This window comes from Lolium rigidum, chromosome 6, assembly GCF_022539505.1.
Source record: "Lolium rigidum isolate FL_2022 chromosome 6, APGP_CSIRO_Lrig_0.1, whole genome shotgun sequence".
Classification (NCBI taxonomy): Eukaryota; Viridiplantae; Streptophyta; class Magnoliopsida; order Poales; family Poaceae; genus Lolium; species Lolium rigidum.
The window spans coordinates 336,026,506-336,048,132 of record NC_061513.1 but is presented as its reverse complement, the minus strand read 5'-3'; the positions used below and the strand labels follow the sequence as shown (position 1 = coordinate 336,048,132).

Sequence of the window (21,627 nt, the reverse complement as noted above, 5' to 3'; positions counted from 1 at the left end):
GTCTTTTTTAATTGGTGGCATGCAATTTGTTTACTCGCACAAATTTTATGAATATTTTTTTGTTTTAACACAAAAGTTGTGTTCACCTGCAGATATTTATTAGTTGGAAAAGAAATACAATTTACAGGGGTTTCGTGAAATTTGGTAGTTATTTTCTTCAAAATAGGGTGCACGTGATGTGCAGCATATATTGTCCAGATTTGTGCATGTGTATTCCCTTACGCTTCCCTGTCTTGAAGGAATTGCTTCAAACCAATATTTGATGCACACTAGCAAAACCCTGTTCATTCTTTCTTGAGGCCACCCTCTATTTTCACCCTCGATTCACCACTAGATCAGATCCATCGGTTCATATGGTTTGTGTCGTAGTGGCGGAGCCGGAACTTAAACTCTGTATTGTCATTTATAATCTGTGATATCAAATATATGTATTTTTACTTATTTTTAATATTTTTTTTGCACAATTTGTACCAACATGCAAATGATTTGTAAGAAACCTGTGTGGTCAATTGACCACATAGGTGTCAAAGTGGCTACGCCACTTGTGTCGTTTGTGCAAAAGTTTGAACCATTTATCCCTCGTGATATCATTAGAATAGGTTTTAATAACTGATTAGGTACTTCGTTTCCTGAAGGGAATATGGTAAGAAAAATCCTCAAGAACAATTATTTTTAAAATAATAAGAATCTGAAACAGCATGACTCGGTGTTCATCCATTTTTCTAACCAAATAAGGTAGGCTTATTTTTATTTAACTGATTGGATACACGTGGTTACGAAAACATAGTCGTATTAGAATAAACATAATCTGCTTTTGATGTGCCTATCACATTTGCCCGAATGTGAATCTCTTAACGAAAAAAGATTCTGCGAAACCAAGTCTCCAGCCGGGGTATCCAATCCACAGAGAAGAGGTACCGTGGCACCCAAGTCCATCGTATATTTCACAGGTCCAATACCGTGCAAGTCAAGGCTCCAAAAGAAGAGACAAGTGGCACACAAGAGTGATCGTGATCGTGATCGTGACTCCACACACTCCCTCAGCAAAAAATGGACGGCCCGAATCGTGCGAGGTGACGTGTGCCCAGTTCCCCACCGTCCATCCGAGAAGCTCGTCTCGCCAGCCACCGTGGACTCCACTCCACTCAAACGCTGGGTCACGTGACCCCACGCGTGTGGGTCCCGCACACGGCGTGGGCCGGGAGGGTTTATTTGCGGCCAAAAACCCAGACTTTCCCCAAATCCGTCCGCCGGACCCGTCGCTGGTGCTCAGGCCGCCGCCGCCGCCGCCCTCTTCCTCCCGCATCCGCTCCCCCGAGTCTCCCCGCCGCCCTTGCGCCCCATCTCGCGCCTGCATCCATCCTTCGGCGCCCTCGCGGGCCTTGCTGTCCCGCTCCGACCTCCAGCCCCCCCGTGCATCTCGAGGCCGGCACCGGCGATGGTGACCGGAGTCGAAGGGGAGAAGGCCCCGGCCCTGAAGCTGGAGACGCTGCTGGCGCTCGGCCTCGACCAGCGCACGGCGGAGAACGCCCTCGTCAACAGCAAGGTCACCGCCAACCTAGCCGCCGTCATAGCAGAGGTAACAACGCCTCCTCTCCTTACATGTGTAGCTTTGCTTTCCAAGATTAGGGCTCTGGTGTTAAAATTAGACGATGCCTGCTTTCTCGAGATTTATGTGAGACCTGTAGTATTGTATTGTAATTAGCTTGTCCTAACCGGCGACTGAACATTAAGCTCCATACATTCTAAAAAATTAGCAAGCTCGATCTGCTAGAGATGCCCAAATCGGGCACCGTGGTACTCCTTTTCTAGGCGGAAGAGAAGAATTCTTCTTGTTCCAACTTCAATGATGACGGTTTTTCTTGCTGGTACCGCTCATGTGATCAGTGTGATGTACCGGGCGCTTGGTGAGAATTTTTTGTAAGGCTCACCCCATGTTTCTAAGGATGATGTTTCAGTATTATCAATCTTAAATACGCTCTCACGTTTTTCAAGAGAATACCTGATTGAATCTTCACTACGACATGGATTGGTTGTCATGGTTTTAAAGGCGCCAAGGCGTCCCAAGGCGATGGGGGGGGGGAATTCGTGGAGTATGTAGATCGCTAGCTTCCATCGATTCGCCCACCTACCGTATTGCAGATCGTGTTCGCGAGGAGGTCGCATCGTCAAGGTGGCCGGCGCCGCCGATTCGTCCTCTGAGTATCTGCTAAGTCAATTGTCCATCGACTGCCTACTTGATGTGTAGCGTGTCCCAAGTCCTGACGAGCTCCAGGGAGTTCTTCAGCTGCTCACATGCCCTGGTGAAGTTGGTTTGCTCTACATCTTCGACCGCCTCAGCTGTGTTGGTCCAGGACAAGGTATGCGCCGACGGATGGAAGTGATTCATATTGATATTGATATGCTGAACTCCTCTGCATATGTAGAACTCAATACGCCCACAAGTTCACTACATGATGTACGTCCCCATTGTTTGCAAAGGGGCAAAAACAAAAAGACTTATATAACTGAATATTTAAGAATTGGATTAGTGAATGCCATTTAAATCATTTAGATCACAATGTTATTCACATTATTTAGTGTGCAAGGGTTTGTGGCTATTTCTAAAATCATACGTGAGATTTATATTTCTATAGAGGCAGGAAGAGCATCGTCCAACACCAAACACCATTTTTTCTGCGCTTCTTTAGACTATCTTTGTTTTAGAGAGAACTTTACTACGGAGCATTACTTGAGAATATATAGTTTCAGCATGTAACGTCTATTATAGATCTTATAGATCTGAGTTCAGTTGTACCGTACCAAAAATATAATTTGAGGGAGGAAGAGGGAGAACTCAAGGAGCGGCGAGGTCAAATGTCGTAGAGGAGGAGGGATGCGCCAGCTGTCGTCGTCGACTGGGCATCGCGTCAACACTTGTCATAAGCATGGCAATGCACCAGATGTCAGTATCAGACGTTTCTCCCGATGCAACGCACATACACTTTTGCTATAAGCCATATAGTTTTTTTGGCAGCATCCGTCCATCCCTCTCCCAACCGGAACTCCTTTTGTCTCTCTCATGGCGAGGGAGAAGGGCAGTATTTATAGCTCCAGCGTCTCCAATTTCAAAGCGAAATTTTCTGGTCTTTGGCGCCATAGTGATTCCCTTCGGTGCTGAAAATTTTCAATGGTTTGAAGCTTCTGACTGCTTGCATGCCGCGCGAGAGATGACAGAGGCGCGTGCGTGATTTCCTTGCGCTGACCTTGCATGGAGTTGGGGAGGGAATACAATCGGGAGAGTTAAAAGGAGAGACAGATTTCTGGGATTTGTTGGGAGAGAATCACGGGAGTATCAGATTGGTTTGGGAAGGATCCAGACATTCCAAAACAACCAGTACTAATACGTTCCTTCCTCTAGGGGCAGCATGGTCCAAAAGCCACGAAAATTGCCATCCAAACCCGTGCGTTAATTCTCCTGCACGAAAATTATACGGCTTAAATCAAGGAACGGAGGGAGTATTATATTGTGATTGAGATATTGTGACTGATTTTTATACCATAATTAACTTCTGCGTGGGGATATTTGGTGATTGATTTGATCGGACGAAGCGGAGTAGGGAGAATAGATTGGATGGCCAGGATCTTTTCAATGACGACCACCAAATCGCGTTGAGTGTCAAACGACCAACTCCCATTTAATAGTAAAGATTCCTTCCTCTAGGGGCAGCATGGTCCAAAAGCCACGAAAATTGCCATCCAAACCCGTGCGTTAATTCTCCTGCACGAAAATTATACGGCTTAAATCAAGGAACGGAGGGAGTATTATATTGTGATTGAGATATTGTGACTGATTTTTATACCATAATTAACTTCTGCGTGGGGATATTTGGTGATTGATTTGATCGGACGAAGCGGAGTAGGGAGAATAGATTGGATGGCCAGGATCTTTTCAATGACGACCACCAAATTGCGTTGAGTGTCAAACGACCAACTCCCATTTAATAGTAAAGATTACCTGTTGGCGTGTTGCTGCTCATAGGTGGTGTATCTTTTTCATTTGTTGGGCACTGGTCCAAGTGATTACCATCTTTTCTGCCGATTCCTGTTGCATGCGCGGTCAACCGCGCCGCTCGTCCTGTCGATCTGCCGTCCATTGCCGTGAGCCCGTGAGTTTTGTGCGCTGACACTGCTTTCTCGGTCAGTGGGCCGGCCCGTCATTTGTTTTGGCCTGAGAACATCATACAAATGGATAAGCAAGGCCGCAAGTTTTTTCTTTTGCTAAAAAAGGCCGCAAGTTTTGTTTTTGCTAAAAAAAGGCCGCAAGTTTTTGATGGCGATCGAGATGGAGAGCTGTGTACCAAATGGGCTATGCCCAGTTGAGCCAATTGGCACAAAGTGAAGTGCGTTTTTCTTTTTCTGTTTTTTGTTTCCTTCTCTTGGTAAACTTTTTCATGAACATTTTTTTCGAAAACTATTTAATTTTGTACATTTATAATTTCACTTTCATTCCATTTCTTCTGTTTTGTAGAGTATTCAACCGAAAGGTATGTTTTTGTGATCAAAATAATATCGACCTGAGTCTTTTTTAATTGGTGGCATGCAATTTGTTTACTCGCACAAATTTTATGAATATTTTTTTGTTTTAACACAAAAGTTGTGTTCACCTGCAGATATTTATTAGTTGGAAAAGAAATACAATTTACAGGGGTTTCGTGAAATTTGGTAGTTATTTTCTTCAAAATAGGGTGCACGTGATGTGCAGCATATATTGTCCAGATTTGTGCATGTGTATTCCCTTACGCTTCCCTGTCTTGAAGGAATTGCTTCAAACCAATATTTGATGCACACTAGCAAAACCCTGTTCATTCTTTCTTGAGGCCACCCTCTATTTTCACCCTCGATTCACCACTAGATCAGATCCATCGGTTCATATGGTTTGTGTCGTAGTGGCGGAGCCGAGAACTTAAACTCTGTATTGTCATTTATAATCTGTGATATCAAATATATGTATTTTTACTTATTTTTAATATTTTTTTGCACAATTTGTACCAACATGCAAATGATTTGTAAGAAACCTGTGTGGTCAATTGACCACATAGGTGTCAAAGTGGCTACGCCACTTGTGTCGTTTGTGCAAAAGTTTGAACCATTTATCCCTCGTGATATCATTAGAATAGGTTTTAATAACTGATTAGGTACTTCGTTTCCTGAAGGGAATATGGTAAGAAAAATCCTCAAGAACAATTATTTTTAAAATAATAAGAATCTGAAACAGCATGACTCGGTGTTCATCCATTTTTCTAACCAAATAAGGTAGGCTTATTTTTATTTAACTGATTGGATACACGTGGTTACGAAAACATAGTCGTATTAGAATAAACATAATCTGCTTTTGATGTGCCTATCACATTTGCCCGAATGTGAATCTCTTAACGAAAAAAGATTCTGCGAAACCAAGTCTCCAGCCGGGGTATCCAATCCACAGAGAAGAGGTACCGTGGCACCCAAGTCCATCGTATATTTCACAGGTCCAATACCGTGCAAGTCAAGGCTCCAAAAGAAGAGACAAGTGGCACACAAGAGTGATCGTGATCGTGATCGTGACTCCACACACTCCCTCAGCAAAAAATGGACGGCCCGAATCGTGCGAGGTGACGTGTGCCCAGTTCCCCACCGTCCATCCGAGAAGCTCGTCTCGCCAGCCACCGTGGACTCCACTCCACTCAAACGCTGGGTCACGTGACCCCACGCGTGTGGGTCCCGCACACGGCGTGGGCCGGGAGGGTTTATTTGCGGCCAAAAACCCAGACTTTCCCCAAATCCGTCCGCCGGACCCGTCGCTGGTGCTCAGGCCGCCGCCGCCGCCGCCCTCTTCCTCCCGCATCCGCTCCCCCCGAGTCTCCCCGCCGCCCTTGCGCCCCATCTCGCGCCTGCATCCATCCTTCGGCGCCCTCGCGGGCCTTGCTGTCCCGCTCCGACCTCCAGCCCCCCCGTGCATCTCGAGGCCGGCACCGGCGATGGTGACCGGAGTCGAAGGGGAGAAGGCCCCGGCCCTGAAGCTGGAGACGCTGCTGGCGCTCGGCCTCGACCAGCGCACGGCGGAGAACGCCCTCGTCAACAGCAAGGTCACCGCCAACCTAGCCGCCGTCATAGCAGAGGTAACAACGCCTCCTCTCCTTACATGTGTAGCTTTGCTTTCCAAGATTAGGGCTCTGGTGTTAAAATTAGACGATGCCTGCTTTCTCGAGATTTATGTGAGACCTGTAGTATTGTATTGTAATTAGCTTGTCCTAACCGGCGACTGAACATTAAGCTCCATACATTCTAAAAAATTAGCAAGCTCGATCTGCTAGAGATGCCCAAATCGGGCACCGTGGTACTCCTTTTCTAGGCGGAAGAGAAGAATTCTTCTTGTTCCAACTTCAATGATGACGGTTTTTCTTGCTGGTACCGCTCATGTGATCAGTGTGATGTACCGGGCGCTTGGTGAGAATTTTTTGTAAGGCTCACCCCATGTTTCTAAGGATGATGTTTCAGTATTATCAATCTTAAATACGCTCTCACGTTTTTCAAGAGAATACCTGATTGAATCTTCACTACGACATGGATTGGTTGTCATGGTTTTAAAGGCGCCAAGGCGTCCCAAGGCGATGGGGGGGGGGAATTCGTGGAGTATGTAGATCGCTAGCTTCCATCGATTCGCCCACCTACCGTATTGCAGATCGTGTTCGCGAGGAGGTCGCATCGTCAAGGTGGCCGGCGCCGCCGATTCGTCCTCTGAGTATCTGCTAAGTCAATTGTCCATCGACTGCCTACTTGATGTGTAGCGTGTCCCAAGTCCTGACGAGCTCCAGGGAGTTCTTCAGCTGCTCACATGCCCTGGTGAAGTTGGTTTGCTCTACATCTTCGACCGCCTCAGCTGTGTTGGTCCAGGACAAGGTATGCGCCGACGGATGGAAGTGATTCATATTGATATTGATATGCTGAACTCCTCTGCATATGTAGAACTCAATACGCCCACAAGTTCACTACATGATGTACGTCCCCATTGTTTGCAAAGGGGCAAAAACAAAAAGACTTATATAACTGAATATTTAAGAATTGGATTAGTGAATGCCATTTAAATCATTTAGATCACAATGTTATTCACATTATTTAGTGTGCAAGGGTTTGTGGCTATTTCTAAAATCATACGTGAGATTTATATTTCTATAGAGGCAGGAAGAGCATCGTCCAACACCAAACACCATTTTTTCTGCGCTTCTTTAGACTATCTTTGTTTTAGAGAGAACTTTACTACGGAGCATTACTTGAGAATATATAGTTTCAGCATGTAACGTCTATTATAGATCTTATAGATCTGAGTTCAGTTGTACCGTACCAAAAATATAATTTGAGGGAGGAAGAGGGAGAACTCAAGGAGCGGCGAGGTCAAATGTCGTAGAGGAGGAGGGATGCGCCAGCTGTCGTCGTCGACTGGGCATCGCGTCAACACTTGTCATAAGCATGGCAATGCACCAGATGTCAGTATCAGACGTTTCTCCCGATGCAACGCACATACACTTTTGCTATAAGCCATATAGTTTTTTTGGCAGCATCCGTCCATCCCTCTCCCAACCGGAACTCCTTTTGTCTCTCTCATGGCGAGGGAGAAGGGCAGTATTTATAGCTCCAGCGTCTCCAATTTCAAAGCGAAATTTTCTGGTCTTTGGCGCCATAGTGATTCCCTTCGGTGCTGAAAATTTTCAATGGTTTGAAGCTTCTGACTGCTTGCATGCCGCGCGAGAGATGACAGAGGCGCGTGCGTGATTTCCTTGCGCTGACCTTGCATGGAGTTGGGGAGGGAATACAATCGGGAGAGTTAAAAGGAGAGACAGATTTCTGGGATTTGTTGGGAGAGAATCACGGGAGTATCAGATTGGTTTGGGAAGGATCCAGACATTCCAAAACAACCAGTACTAATACGTTCCTTCCTCTAGGGGCAGCATGGTCCAAAAGCCACGAAAATTGCCATCCAAACCCGTGCGTTAATTCTCCTGCACGAAAATTATACGGCTTAAATCAAGGAACGGAGGGAGTATTATATTGTGATTGAGATATTGTGACTGATTTTTATACCATAATTAACTTCTGCGTGGGGATATTTGGTGATTGATTTGATCGGACGAAGCGGAGTAGGGAGAATAGATTGGATGGCCAGGATCTTTTCAATGACGACCACCAATCGCGTTGAGTGTCAAAGCGACCAACTCCCATTTAATAGTAAAGATTCCTTCCTCTAGGGGCAGCATGGTCCAAAAGCCACGAAAATTGCCATCCAAACCCGTGCGTTAATTCTCCTGCACGAAAATTATACGGCTTAAATCAAGGAACGGAGGGAGTATTATATTGTGATTGAGATATTGTGACTGATTTTTATACCATAATTAACTTCTGCGTGGGGATATTTGGTGATTGATTTGATCGGACGAAGCGGAGTAGGGAGAATAGATTGGATGGCCAGGATCTTTTCAATGACGACCACCAAATGTGCGTTGAGTGTCAAACGACCAACTCCCATTTAATAAGTAAAGATTACCTGTTGGCGTGTTGCTGCTCATAGGTGGTGTATCTTTTTCATTTGTTGGGCACTGGTCCAAGTGATTACCATCTTTTCTGCCGATTCCTGTTGCATGCGCGGTCAACCGCGCCGCTCGTCCTGTCGATCTGCCGTCCATTGCCGTGAGCCCGTGAGTTTTGTGCGCTGACACTGCTTTCTCGGTCAGTGGGCCGGCCCGTCATTTGTTTTGGCCTGAGAACATCATACAAATGGATAAGCAAGGCCGCAAGTTTTTTCTTTTGCTAAAAAAGGCCGCAAGTTTTGTTTTTGCTAAAAAAAGGCCGCAAGTTTTTGATGGCGATCGAGATGGAGAGCTGTGTACCAAATGGGCTATGCCCAGTTGAGCCAATTGGCACAAAGTGAAGTGCGTTTTTCTTTTTCTGTTTTTTGTTTCCTTCTCTTGGTAAACTTTTTCATGAACATTTTTTTCGAAAACTATTTAATTTTGTACATTTATAATTTCACTTTCATTCCATTTCTTCTGTTTTGTAGAGTATTCAACCGAAAGGTATGTTTTTGTGATCAAAATAATATCGACCTGAGTCTTTTTTAATTGGTGGCATGCAATTTGTTTACTCGCACAAATTTTATGAATATTTTTTTTGTTTTAACACAAAAGTTGTGTTCACCTGCAGATATTTATTAGTTGGAAAAGAAATACAATTTACAGGGGTTTCGTGAAATTTGGTAGTTATTTTCTTCAAAATAGGGTGCACGTGATGTGCAGCATATATTGTCCAGATTTGTGCATGTGTATTCCCTTACGCTTCCCTGTCTTGAAGGAATTGCTTCAAACCAATATTTGATGCACACTAGCAAAACCCTGTTCATTCTTTCTTGAGGCCACCCTCTATTTTCACCCTCGATTCACCACTAGATCAGATCCATCGGTTCATATGGTTTGTGTCGTAGTGGCGGAGCCAGAACTTAAACTCTGTATTGTCATTTATAATCTGTGATATCAAATATATGTATTTTTACTTATTTTTAATATTTTTTTTGCACAATTTGTACCAACATGCAAATGATTTGTAAGAAACCTGTGTGGTCAATTGACCACATAGGTGTCAAAGTGGCTACGCCACTTGTGTCGTTTGTGCAAAAGTTTGAACCATTTATCCCTCGTGATATCATTAGAATAGGTTTTAATAACTGATTAGGTACTTCGTTTCCTGAAAGGAATGTGGTAAGGAAAATCCTCAAGAACAATTATTTTCAAAATAATAAGAACCTGAACCAGCATGACTCGGTTGTTCATCCATTTTTCTAACCAAATGAGGTAGGCTTATTTATTTAACTGATTGGATACACGTGGTTACGAAAACATAGTCGTATTAGACTAAACATAATCTGCTTTGATGTGCCTATCACATTTGCCCGAATGTGAATCTCTTGACAAAAAGATTCTACGAAACCAAGTCTCCTGCCGGGGTATCCAATCCACAGAGAAGAGGTACCGTGGCACCCAAGTCCATCGTATTTCACAGGTCAAATACCGTGCAAGTCAAGGCTCCAAAAGAAGAGACAAGTGGCACACAAGAGTGATCGTGAATCCAAAAATGGACGGCCGGAATCGTGCGAGGTGACGTGTGCCAAGTTCGCCACCGTCCATCCGACAAGCTCGTCTCCTGAGCCACCGTGGACTCCACTCCACTCAAGCACTGGGTCACGTGACCCCACGCGTGCGGGTCCCGCACACAGCGTGGGCCGGGAGGGTTTATTTGCGGCCAAAAACCCAGACTTTCCCCAAATCCGTCCGCCGGACTCGTCGTTGGAGCTCGCTCAGCCGCCGCCGCATCTGCTCTTTCCGAGTCCCCCCGCCGCCTTTGTGCCCCGCGCCTGCATCCATCCTTCGGCGAGTTTATCCCTCGCCCTCCTCGCGGGCCTTGCCGTCCCGCTCCGACCTCTAGCCCCCCCGTGCATCTCGAGGCCGGCACCGGCGATGGTGACCGGAGTCGAAGGGGAGAAGGGCCCGGCCCTGAAGCTGGAGACGCTGCTGGCGCTCGGCCTCGACCAGCGCACGGCGGAGAACGCCCTCGTCAACAGCAAGGTCACCGCCAACCTAGCGGCCGTCATAGCAGAGGTAACAACGCCTCCTCTCCTTACATGTGTAGCTTTGCTTTCCAAGATTAGGGCTCTGGTGTTAAAATTAGACGATGCCTGCTTTCTCGAGATTTATGTGAGACCTGTAGTATTGTATTGTAATTAGCTTGTCCTAACCGGCGACTGAACATTAAGCTCCCTCCATTCGAAAAAATTAGCAAGCTCGATCTGCTAGAGATGCCCAAATCGGGCACCGTGGTACTCCTTTTCTAGGCGGAAGAGAAGAATTCTTCTTGTTCCAACTTCAATGATGACGGTTTTTCTTGCTGGTACCGCTCATGTGATCAGTGTGATGTACCGGGCGCTTGGTGAGAATTTTTTGTAAGGCTCACCCCATGTTTCTAAGGATGATGTTTCAGTATTATCAATCTTAAATACGCTCTCACGTTTTTCAAGAGAATACCTGATTGAATCTTCAGTACGACATGGATTGGTTGTCATGGTTTTAAAGGCGCCAAGGCGTCCCAAGGCGATGGGGGGGGCTCAACGCCTAGGCGCATTGCAAGGCGACGCCTTTGAGGCTGCGTTGCTGGAAGCAAAGCATCAGCTAGGTAGGATGAGCAGAGGCAAGCAGAGGCAAAGCAGGCAAGAAGAAGTGCATCACATACACACACCAGACACCACCAAGGCACCAAGAGAAGCTGTCATGGAAGCTGTACATTGTTTCCCCTCTGGGAGAGGGATGCACCAGTGGGAGTCGCCAGAAGCTTGGCCAGAAGCTTGACCGGAGCTGGGGAAGCTGGCAGATGAAGGAGCAGCAGCAGATCTGGCCAGAGTTGGGGAGGTCGCATGAGAGGAGCTCCCCCTCTCTCTCTTCCCTCTCTTTCCCCTATAGATGGCCCTCAATTTCCCTCCCAGCCCGCCATTTCTGTTTTCCCCTCCTGCTAGCCCAAAGTTTCCCGCGCACAGAACAGAGGCGTCCAGATTCTTGCAAGGCGGCGATTTCGTGCCTAGGCGACGCCTTTGGACGCCTCAGAGGCGCCTTGGGCAGAAAACAAAGGCGACGCCGACGCCTTGCCCTCCTGGAACGCTCGGACGCTTAAGCGTCGCTTAGGCGACGCCTTTAAAACCATGTTGGTTGTAGGATATAGAGATTTTGATAGCATAGCTGTACTACTAATGTTAATGAAGATTCATATCTGTTTCAGTACGAAGTAGATTTTGTTAGTTTTCAGTTATCGCTCATAGTATGCTGTCCTACTAATGTTACTTCTGTTCTTTTGTCATTCAAGTTGCATTGGCTTACCATCAAAAGATTGGTGCCATTTATCTCTTCAAAATGGACCATGTTTTCTCTTTTAACTGAATTTTTCTATGAACAGGCTGGTATAAGTGGATGTGACAAGTCAGTTGGAAATCTTCTCTACGCAGTGAGCACCTCTATCAATTCAATTTCTCTGTAGCTTATACATTTGAGTTTTCTGTGACTTACGAGGTGCACTTTCTATTGGATGAAATAGGTTGCCACTAAATACCCAAACAATGCACTTGTCCATCGTCCTGCTCTCATCAACTATATTGTGTCAACCAAGGTATATGTGCTTCCTTTTTCGTTCTCCAGTGGACATTCAGCAACCAGTTTGCATTATCTGTTCCTTTCTGGGAGCATACATGAATAATGAACTCTGTCGGAAAGCTCCATCGTCTTAACAATATGAATCCGATGTATTTCTTTATGTCACTATTCAGATAAAGAGCCCTGCACAGCTAGATGCTGCCCTGTCATTTCTTGCTAATGTTGGTCCTGAGTCTTTGGATATTGGGAAATTTGAAGAAGCCTGTGGTGTAGGTATGCTTTTGAATACAAGTATATATGCTTCTGCAAATTATAACTAATGTATGCCACAGTCACTGAGTGGACATTAAATTAAAGAAAATTTATGATGGTGACTTGGTAATGTGGTTGTTCGGATGCTAATATCGGATAAGTTGACGTTTTTGATGATTGGATAGCAAGGGACACCTTTCTTTGATTTAGTATATTCTTAGTCAATTCTTTCAATTGACCACCTTATTGACTGTAGCACAATGTGTAACTACAGGTGTGGTTGTTTCGATTGAAGAGATTCACTCAACTGTCGCTGAGGTTCTAAAGGGAAATATGGAAGCTATATTGGAGCAGCGGTATCACATAAATGGTTGGCTTCCAATTCAATTTTAAATTACTCAATTTTCTGATTAATTACTTGAGTGAAGTGGGTCCTTTATCCTGCTTATCTATCTTCCAGTTGGTAGCCTATGTGGGCAGGTTAGGAAGAAGCACCCCTGGGGAGATGCTAAGGCAACAAAGGTGCGAAACATTGCTATAAATGAAGCACTTCACTTGCTTTGGTTGTATTACCTTTATTTTGAGGTTCATATTTTGCTCATACAGGAGGAGATTGAGAAGAGGCTTGCAGAGATACTAGGTCCAAAGACGGAAGCTGACAATGTAAAACCAGTGAAAAAGAAGAAGGAAAAGCCAGCTAAAGTTGAGGTTGGTGAGCTGAAGTGGACCCTTTTGGTTTAAAGTTTGATGATTTGATTATTGTGATTATTGAATTAGCTATACTTTCTGTAAAACGCAGGAGAAAAAAGTTGCAGTAGCCACTGCTGCCCCACCATCCGAGGAGGAACAGAATCCATACACTATATTTCCTCAGCCAGCAGAAAACAATAAGGTATCATAATTGTGAGTTAAATCGATTAAATGTCTGGTAGTGTTATGCATCCCAATTCTGCACACTACTGTTCTAGGATATCCCCATGTGGTTACTATTGTTCTTATAAGCACTTCAATTGGTTGTTCTGTTAAAAGTTATGGTTATCACCTATAAGATGGTATCAAATTAATTGGTCTTGATTTATTTTCGTGAACTAGGTTCATACGGAAATATTCTTCAGCGATGGGAACATTTGGAGGGCGCATAACACAAAGGAGATTTTAGAGAAACATCTTATGGAAACTGGTGGAAAAGTGATGACCCGTTTCCCACCAGAACCTAATGGATATCTTCATATTGGTCATGCCAAGGTTTTAGAATCTGCGTGAAAAGCATTTCCCTATATACCACTTGCATGAAAATGGAAGATTATGCTTACGTTCTTTATCTGATTCAGGCTATGTTTATTGATTTTGGACTGGCTAAAGAGCGCAATGGTCATTGTTACCTTAGGTAAGAACATATATTTTTTTTCCATCCGGAACAGTTTTCTCCTGCTTGTCATTTCAAATCCTGTGTTGGCCTGTTCATGCCACTTCAATGGCCATTTTGTACCAACCACTTATTTACTTATTCATGCCTGTCTTGACCATGCCATGTAATAAATACTGCTTGAAATTTGTTTCTCTTACATTGTATACTCTACTATTTAATTATATATTTCCATTTTTAATCTGGAGTTCCGACTTGTTTCGCTTTATCTTGCAGCTTTTGTTTTTTGTCGTTACACTTATGAAAATATGGACTGCTGTCTATCTGAACAACAGGTTTGATGATACAAATCCAGAAGCTGAAAAGAAGGAATACATTGACCACATCCAGGAGATAGTCCAGTGGATGGGATGGGAGCCCTACAAAGTTACATATACAAGTGATTATTTTCAAGCTTTATACGAGCATGCAGTTGAGTTAATACGGAAAGGACTAGCCTATGTGGATCACCAGGTTTTTTTCCTTTCTCCTTTCTTTGTCATGGTACAATAGTATATATGGTAGCAGGAAATAAACATGTATATCAAGTCCTTGAGAAATAAAATGTGCAAATGCTGACTTGTATATGATTGCCAGACTGGAGAACAAATCAAGGAATACAGGGAAAAGAAAATGGATAGTCCATGGAGGGATAGGCCCATTGAGGAGTCACTGCGATTATTTGAAGACATGCGATGTGGGTTGATTGCTGAGGGCGCAGCAACTCTCCGAATGAAGCAGGACATGCAGAATGATAACAAAAACATGTCTGACTTAATTGCATATAGAATAAAAGTAAGTTACACAACTCGATTGATGAATTGAATGCTCATATCTCATAAATGCATAACTCAGCCCTTTGATGCCTATATAGTTCACTCCTCATCCACATGCTGGTGACAAATGGTGTATCTATCCAAGCTATGATTATGCCCATTGCATGGTGGACTCATTTGAAAACATTACACACTCAGTAAGTTTCCCTTTTCAAAATAGCTTTTGCTTGTTTGAAATATATAACATGACTAATTGAGTGTTTATTTATTAGTTGTGCACGCTTGAGTTTGACATACGCCGCCCGTCATACTATTGGCTACTTGTTGCCTTGGGCTTGTACCAGCCTCATGTCTGGGAGTATTCAAGGCTGAACATATCAAATACAGTGATGTCTAAAAGAAAGGTATGTTAAAAATTGAGAAATCAATATTACCCTGTTTGGTCTATATTTATGGATATCCATTGTCCTTGTTTGTTCTGCTGCAGTTGAACAGGCTTGTGACAGAGAAGTGGGTAGATGGGTGGGATGATCCTCGTCTGTTAACACTAGCAGGACTGCGGCGACGTGGTGTGTCAGCAACTGCAATTAATTCATTCATCCGTGGAATTGGGATAACAAGAAGGTAAAAGCATGAATAATGGTGAATAAATGGTTTGCATGAACCGTGCTTTGGGCGACTCCCGCAAAATCTCTGTATCTGCTACTGATTGGCCGTTGATATTCTTTATGTGCAGTGACAATAGCTTGATTCGTGTTGACCGTCTTGAATATCATATCAGAGAAGAACTTAATAAAACAGCTTCTCGAACCATGGTTGTTATGCATCCTCTAAAGGTATGTCATTCTGTTCTTGCTGCAAACCACTGCGTGTCTTCAATCTTTAGAAGTTTGCAACTCACTGATGGTGCCTCCCTTTGCTAAATTAGGTTGTAATAACTAACTTGGAAGAAGGAAAAGTCATAGACCTTGATGGAAAAAAGTGGCCCGATGCTCCTGCTGATGATGCTTCATCCTACTACAAGGTGCCTCTCTTGTTCAGTATATGTTAGAAGAATAAGTTTTGTTTTGTTATTATGGTACGACTTGCTAATAATTCTGTCCGAAGAATGCAATAATATCGCAGTAACAGAGTTTTTTAGGTTCACTATATCTTTAGTGTTTTATACTCTTTTACCTTATTTGAGTAGCGGATCTAGGATCCGCCCAAACCCCGGTCCAACATTGAACTAAGTGGTGTTATTAGGCTAAGTCTTAGACAAAATGACATATTTGTACTAATATATAGGTGAAAAAAAAATCCTACACCCAGGCCATGGCTCGGGTTGCCCGGGGTGTAGATCCGCCCCTGATCTCCGTGTTCCATAATTTGCTATGCGCTACCTATCTGCAGGTGCCTTTTTCAAGAGTTGTCTACATTGAAAAAACTGATTTTCGCCTTAAGGACTCGAAAGATTACTATGGGCTAGCTCCTGGTAAATCTGCCCTGCTAAGGTAATTGGTCTAGAACTACTGTTCATGTGTTGAGAAGTTGATCTGAGTTTACTTGACTAAGGATTGTTCAGTACTCCATACCAGGATGTTTACAATATTGTACTTGTTTAATTAATTACTAGGTATGCATTCCCGATAAAATGCACAGAGGTTATTTATGGTGATAATCCAGATGAAATTGTTGAAATCCGAGCTGAGTATGACCCCTCAAAGACTTCTAAACCTAAGGTAACTGGTCAATTTGAATCTGTTCAAATCCAACAAATCTAGTTAGGGACTTGGGACACAGTAAAAAGTATTCCAGCTGCTGACTTGGTTTGCAAATGGTTCAGGGCGTTCTGCACTGGGTTGCTGAGTCAGCACCTGGAGTTGAGCCACTGAAGGTTGAAATACGATTATTTGAGAAACTATTCCTATCAGAGGTATAGTTTTGCTGCTGTTCTTGATTTCATTACAGATCTGTGTGGACTGGAAAGTCACTTTCTTATGCGTGTCTTTGCTGCTCTCTTAGAATCCTGCTGAATTGGAAGATTGGCTTGGTGACCTCAACCCTAACTCGAAAGAGATTGTAAAGGGCGCCTATGCTGCACCGTCACTTGCGACCGCAGTTTTGGGTGACAAGTTCCAGTTCGAGCGGCTTGGTAATGTCTGGACCTCTTTATATGCTGGCATTCTCCCTGTACCTCTCGATGCAACTGACTGTCGTGCTTGAACATAATTTCAGGCTACTTTGCCGTGGACATGGATTCGACGCCCGAGAAGCTTGTGTTCAACAGGACAGTTACTCTGCGTGACTCTTATGGAAAGGCTGGACCCAAGTGACTTTCCATTTAGTGAAAAAGCTTTAATTTTGATTGATTACAGAGAGGCTTATGGGAGGAAACTGCCGTACGAACATACCCATAGCCAAATGGCTTTTTTGTTGCATATACTTTGCTTGTGATGACTATTATCAGCTTTATGTTGCTGGTTAAAAAGGCGTTAATGGGAGAAAACATCGTAAGGAAATACAACATACAAATAGCGAATTGTCCTTTTTTTTTTTTGGCATACTCGTCATCGTCAGGATGTAAGCTGCAGCAGCGGCGCAGCCGGCTAACAAACGTCAAGTGTTCTATCGATCACTACATGTAGTCCCAAGTCCCAAGTGTTCTATCGATCACCGTATGTGCTGGACATATTTGTTAAAATATATATCCGATCAACTAGACGTATTGAATTTGAAATAGTAGAAATATTTGTTAAAATATATATCCGATCAATATTTTGTTTGAATTTGTGTATTTCTTTCCATTATACTATCTTTTAAACAAACCTAGAAAAGGTTCATTTTGGTAAAATTCAAAATATGAATTATGAAACACATTTAAACATGATGATACACAATAAACCTCAATGAAACAAGGTACAAAAAATTATGTCACCAAATTAGACTATATAAGATAATTGTCAAATATTTTCTAGCTCTTATGAACCAAAATGTAAAACATAGTGAAATAAAATGTTTTAGAGATTTTTTTTTACCAAGTTTCATCAACTATCAACATGTTTCAAAAGTAGATTTTCAAAAATTGTCAAAAGTTATTCAATATTGGTCTCGATTGGAAGCTACCTTGAATAGAAACCCAAATATTCAAAAATAGTACAAATTGAACTTTCAGTTCCAAAACCAGGGAGGTTTTACATTTTTTTTTCACTAGATGTAGTAGTGTAAAACGGGAGAGAATGTATCTCACACAAACTATAGAAAAAGCGGTAAGAGAAGGTGGATCCGTGCACGGGACATCCCGTTGACGGGGAAGTTGCATTTCTCCGAGTTGTGCATTTCATTTCAGTTAGTTGTATCAGCGGGTATGTACTGGACATGAGACATGTTAGATGTTGAGCGCACGAGTTAGTTACCACGTGTACATGTTTATCGCCTCTCTGAGAGTGGAGATTGCCCCGTGCATGTGAGGTCATATGCATGTGGTTGTCATCGGATTCACACTATTTTTTGCGGAATTGCTAGAAATAAGGCGCCTGAGATTTATTAGATCTCAGTCACCTAACCAGCTAAACTAAAGCGCGTCAAGATTTTTGTACAACCTTGGTGTATCATTGACATCATTTTTCTCCACAGGCTGCAAGCTGACTTTTTGTCCATGGGCTACCGCTATTGCTTTTGTCCTCCGCTGCTGTTTTCGTCATGGACCGCTTTGCTATGTCTCTTTGTCGTGCCTTTGCAACATGTGTATTTTAGCTTTTTTTTTGTTGCTTTTTTGTATGCTTCCTTGTTGTATTTTTTTTAAAAAAAGTGAGATGTGTTGCAACTGAGAAAAAAAATCCAGGCCATTGGATTACCCGATTTGTGATTTTTTTCTAATTGCGTGTGGGTCGTAACTGAGATATTTTAAGTTGCGTGGGGATCGCAACTGAGATTTTCCCGTAGCATATGGATCGTAACTGAGATTTTTCCCAGTTGCTTGTGGGTCGTAACTGAGATTTTTCTAGTAGCTTATGGATTAAACTGGATATTTTCCAGTTGCATGTCGGTCACAACTGAGATTTTCCTAGTTGCATGTGGGTCGTAAATGAGCTTTTTCCAGTGTGAGTTGAAACTGAGATTTTTTCAGTTACATGTGGATCGTGACTGTGATTTTTTTAATTCCATGTGGGTCACAACTGAGATTTTCCTAATTGCACGCGGGTCGATTTTTCTAGTTGCATGTGGATCGGAACTGAGGATTTTTCAGTTGCACGTGGGTCGCAACTTATACCTTTTCAGTTGCATTAGGGTTGTAACTCAGATTTTCTTATTGCAAAGAGTTAATCATTTTTTTTAGTTGCATGTGGATCGCAACTGAGATTTTCTCAGTTGCATGTGAGTCACAACCGAGATGCTTCTTTGTTGCATAGGGTGTAACAGATTTTTTTTCCAGAGTTGCACGTAGGTTGCAACTGAGGCTTTTCTAGTTTACTGTGGGTTGCAATTGAGATTTTTCAGGTTTATGTGGGTTGAAATGAGATATTTTCAGTTACATGTGTTGCAACTAATATTTTTTCAGTTACGTATAGGTTGCAACTGAGTTTTTTTTTTATATTTTATAGTGAAAAATCTGAGCGCCAAAGCTTTTTTCTTTGTTCTCTTATATACTTCTTTTGTAAGGTGACAAGAAAATCATGGACCTCATGCATCGGAAAAGAAAAGAATTTCTGACCGTGGCTTTCTAGTGCTTTGTTTGTAATTCTAGGCAATTCGCTACAGCGTACAGTCGAAACAACAACCTGAAAATTGAGCATGCAGGTACGGGATGCCTTAATAAACAAATGACGTCAGCGACTGGGATTTAATAAATCTCAGTCGACTGAGCTCTATGCTCCCCCTATTTTTTGTTTTGTGATTCGTGATAAAAATATCATTAAGTTTCAGAAATTGCAGACATATTGATAAGCAATGGTATGGTACATAGTGGTTTTGTGCACAGGATGTCCCATCAACGAAACCAAGTTATTTCTCCCCTCTCTCTTCCAACAAAAATTGCAGCGGAGCCAAAGAGTGTATGGCCGCGCGAGTAACATGAGCATGCTAAACGAGTGAGATGCGATAAAGTACAGAGCGGCATCAGGGCGCCATTTAGGACCTATGGATCCTCTCTGAGCTCGCTGCAGAAAGGGAGCTCATTCTCCCCCCTCCTTGCTCTCAAGCCGCTACAGTACCTTGAGAGTACACCGCTCACCGGGCCAATCCAAGACCCCCTCCGCTGGAATAGCCAACCGGAGATGGCTGAGGAGAAGCACCGGAGCTGTTAGGTCTACGATCAGATCGAGTCTAGGTTTAGTTTGTTCCCAAGTGGAGTCTGGCGAGATGCCGTTGAGGATTTGGTCGCGCTGCTTCCTGGGGCTGCTAGTGGTGGTGTTGCTTCTCATGGAGCTCCGATGGACGGAGCCGGAGGTGGGTGGCGACAACGCCCCTACGTCATTTCTAATAAAGCTTGCCTGTTGCTTCTTCGATGCGGTTGGCATCACGACGGTCCTCTCTGTTTCGAGCCACCGTGGAGGTGGAGATGCAGAGGAGTTCCTAGGTGATGCTGGCAGATCGAAGAAGTGGCGTCCTGGAGCGCAACACATGGTGACCGCTCATGTCGCCATGATCTCCGGCCAAGAAGATGGCCCAAAATCAACCTCCATTTCGGAGGCCCTCTCGATCCGCCGTTGGGGCTCGACGCCTCCACAAGGCCAAGTGGTTCGTCCCCGGCCTTATGGAAGTAGCCAACGACTGGATCTTGTCGTCGGTCGAGAGTTCTCGAGCAAGCTGCCCTCGAAGCTCGGCGGAAACGCCTTGAGCTCGCCGGCGTCTGGTGGCGGCGAAGCCCCTGTCCTTGATTGCTTTTATATTTCTCTTGTTGGGGTGTTTTCTGTAAAAAAGAAGGCCTTATCTTCAAATCATAGGTTTTCGATGGCAATAGATGAAATAAGGCCTTTTTGTAAGTTGTACCTGCCGTGCTATGAATGAAAGCTCCACTGGGTCATCGACCCCTCCTGTGTTTAAATTTTTTTTCCCTCTCTGACTCCTCAGCCACGCTCCTGGAGCGGAGAGAGCGGGGCTGAACGCATCAACTCTGCATCATTGAAATAGCGGAGCGGGCTTCAGCTCATTTTCGCGGAGTGGCTAAAACCGAGCTCCAAGCAGAGTCAGAGATTTTGGTGGAGCGGCGGGATTTCGAATAGGTCCCACAGAAATAAATTAAGGACCGCACTCCATAGCGGCGCCGCATAAAACGCGATCCGTGCGGCGGCTGCGTCCCTTCCGAAAAAAGTAGCTCCCGCTCAGTCTATCCCAGCAGTCCATGGGCTGGTGAGGCGATTTGCACAAAAATAACCTAAAAGTGAAAGAAAAGCACAGACTGACCCTCCGGCGAAACTATTTCATCTATCTAACCCTTTTGTGTGGCGCTCCACACATCGGCGCCACACATGCCAGTGTGGCGCCCCTCCTGCCGGCGCCACACACCCAGCCGACGTGGCGCCCGCGACGCCGAGCCGGCGCGCCCATCCGACGTGGCAGCATGTGTGGCGCCCCTCCCATCGGCGCCACACATGCCCTTACAATTGCCCAAAACATACTGTGAGACAATTCGTCTAGGACTTAGCCGTTTTGCGAGCCTCTACGTGTGGCGCCGATGCCACGGGCGCCACACATGCTAGTGTGACGCCGATGCCACGGGCGCCACACGTAGAGCCTCGCCAAAACGGGCGCCACACGTAGAGCCTCCAAAGCATTCCTCCAAGCAAGCCCCACGGTTTGCTTACCAGTTGAAGCCAAGGGGCAATACTCCAAACCGGTACACTCCGGAAGATTATGTCAACTGAGGAAAGAAGGTTGTCACTGAGGAGGATGAGGCGCCGCCGCGGAGATCAGGTTTGAGGAGGATGAGGAACGACGAGCCCTTATCTTCAGAGGAGGAGGAGCGGAGGAGGAGCGAGGAGCAAGCAGAGCAACAAGAGCCACGACAGCGGAC

At 44.3% G+C, this 21,627-nt stretch overlaps 1 protein-coding gene across 2 annotated transcripts; it reads left to right on the top strand.

The window, feature by feature from the left end:
- Positions 1-5,984: 5,984 nt before the first annotated feature.
- LOC124667795 (glutamine--tRNA ligase-like) lies at positions 5,985-17,168 on the top strand. 2 transcript variants are annotated; one of them, XM_047205036.1, is made up of 22 exons: positions 5,985-6,140; positions 12,007-12,054; positions 12,145-12,216; positions 12,374-12,473; positions 12,727-12,822; positions 12,913-12,974; positions 13,059-13,160; positions 13,252-13,344; positions 13,545-13,697; positions 13,784-13,839; positions 14,154-14,331; positions 14,455-14,652; positions 14,732-14,830; positions 14,906-15,037; positions 15,121-15,257; positions 15,370-15,469; positions 15,562-15,657; positions 16,026-16,126; positions 16,249-16,354; positions 16,459-16,548; positions 16,638-16,767; positions 16,851-17,168. In XM_047205036.1, the coding sequence occupies exons 1-22, from the start codon at positions 6,000-6,002 to the stop codon at positions 16,946-16,948; spliced, it is 2,388 nt and encodes a 795-aa protein (XP_047060992.1). In that variant the 5' UTR covers positions 5,985-5,999; the 3' UTR covers positions 16,949-17,168. The 2 variants fall into 2 exon arrangements, with proteins under 2 accessions (XP_047060992.1, XP_047060993.1); XM_047205037.1 differs by lacking the exon at positions 5,985-6,140 and adding an exon at positions 10,509-10,664.
- The last annotated feature ends 4,459 nt before the right edge of the window (positions 17,169-21,627 follow it).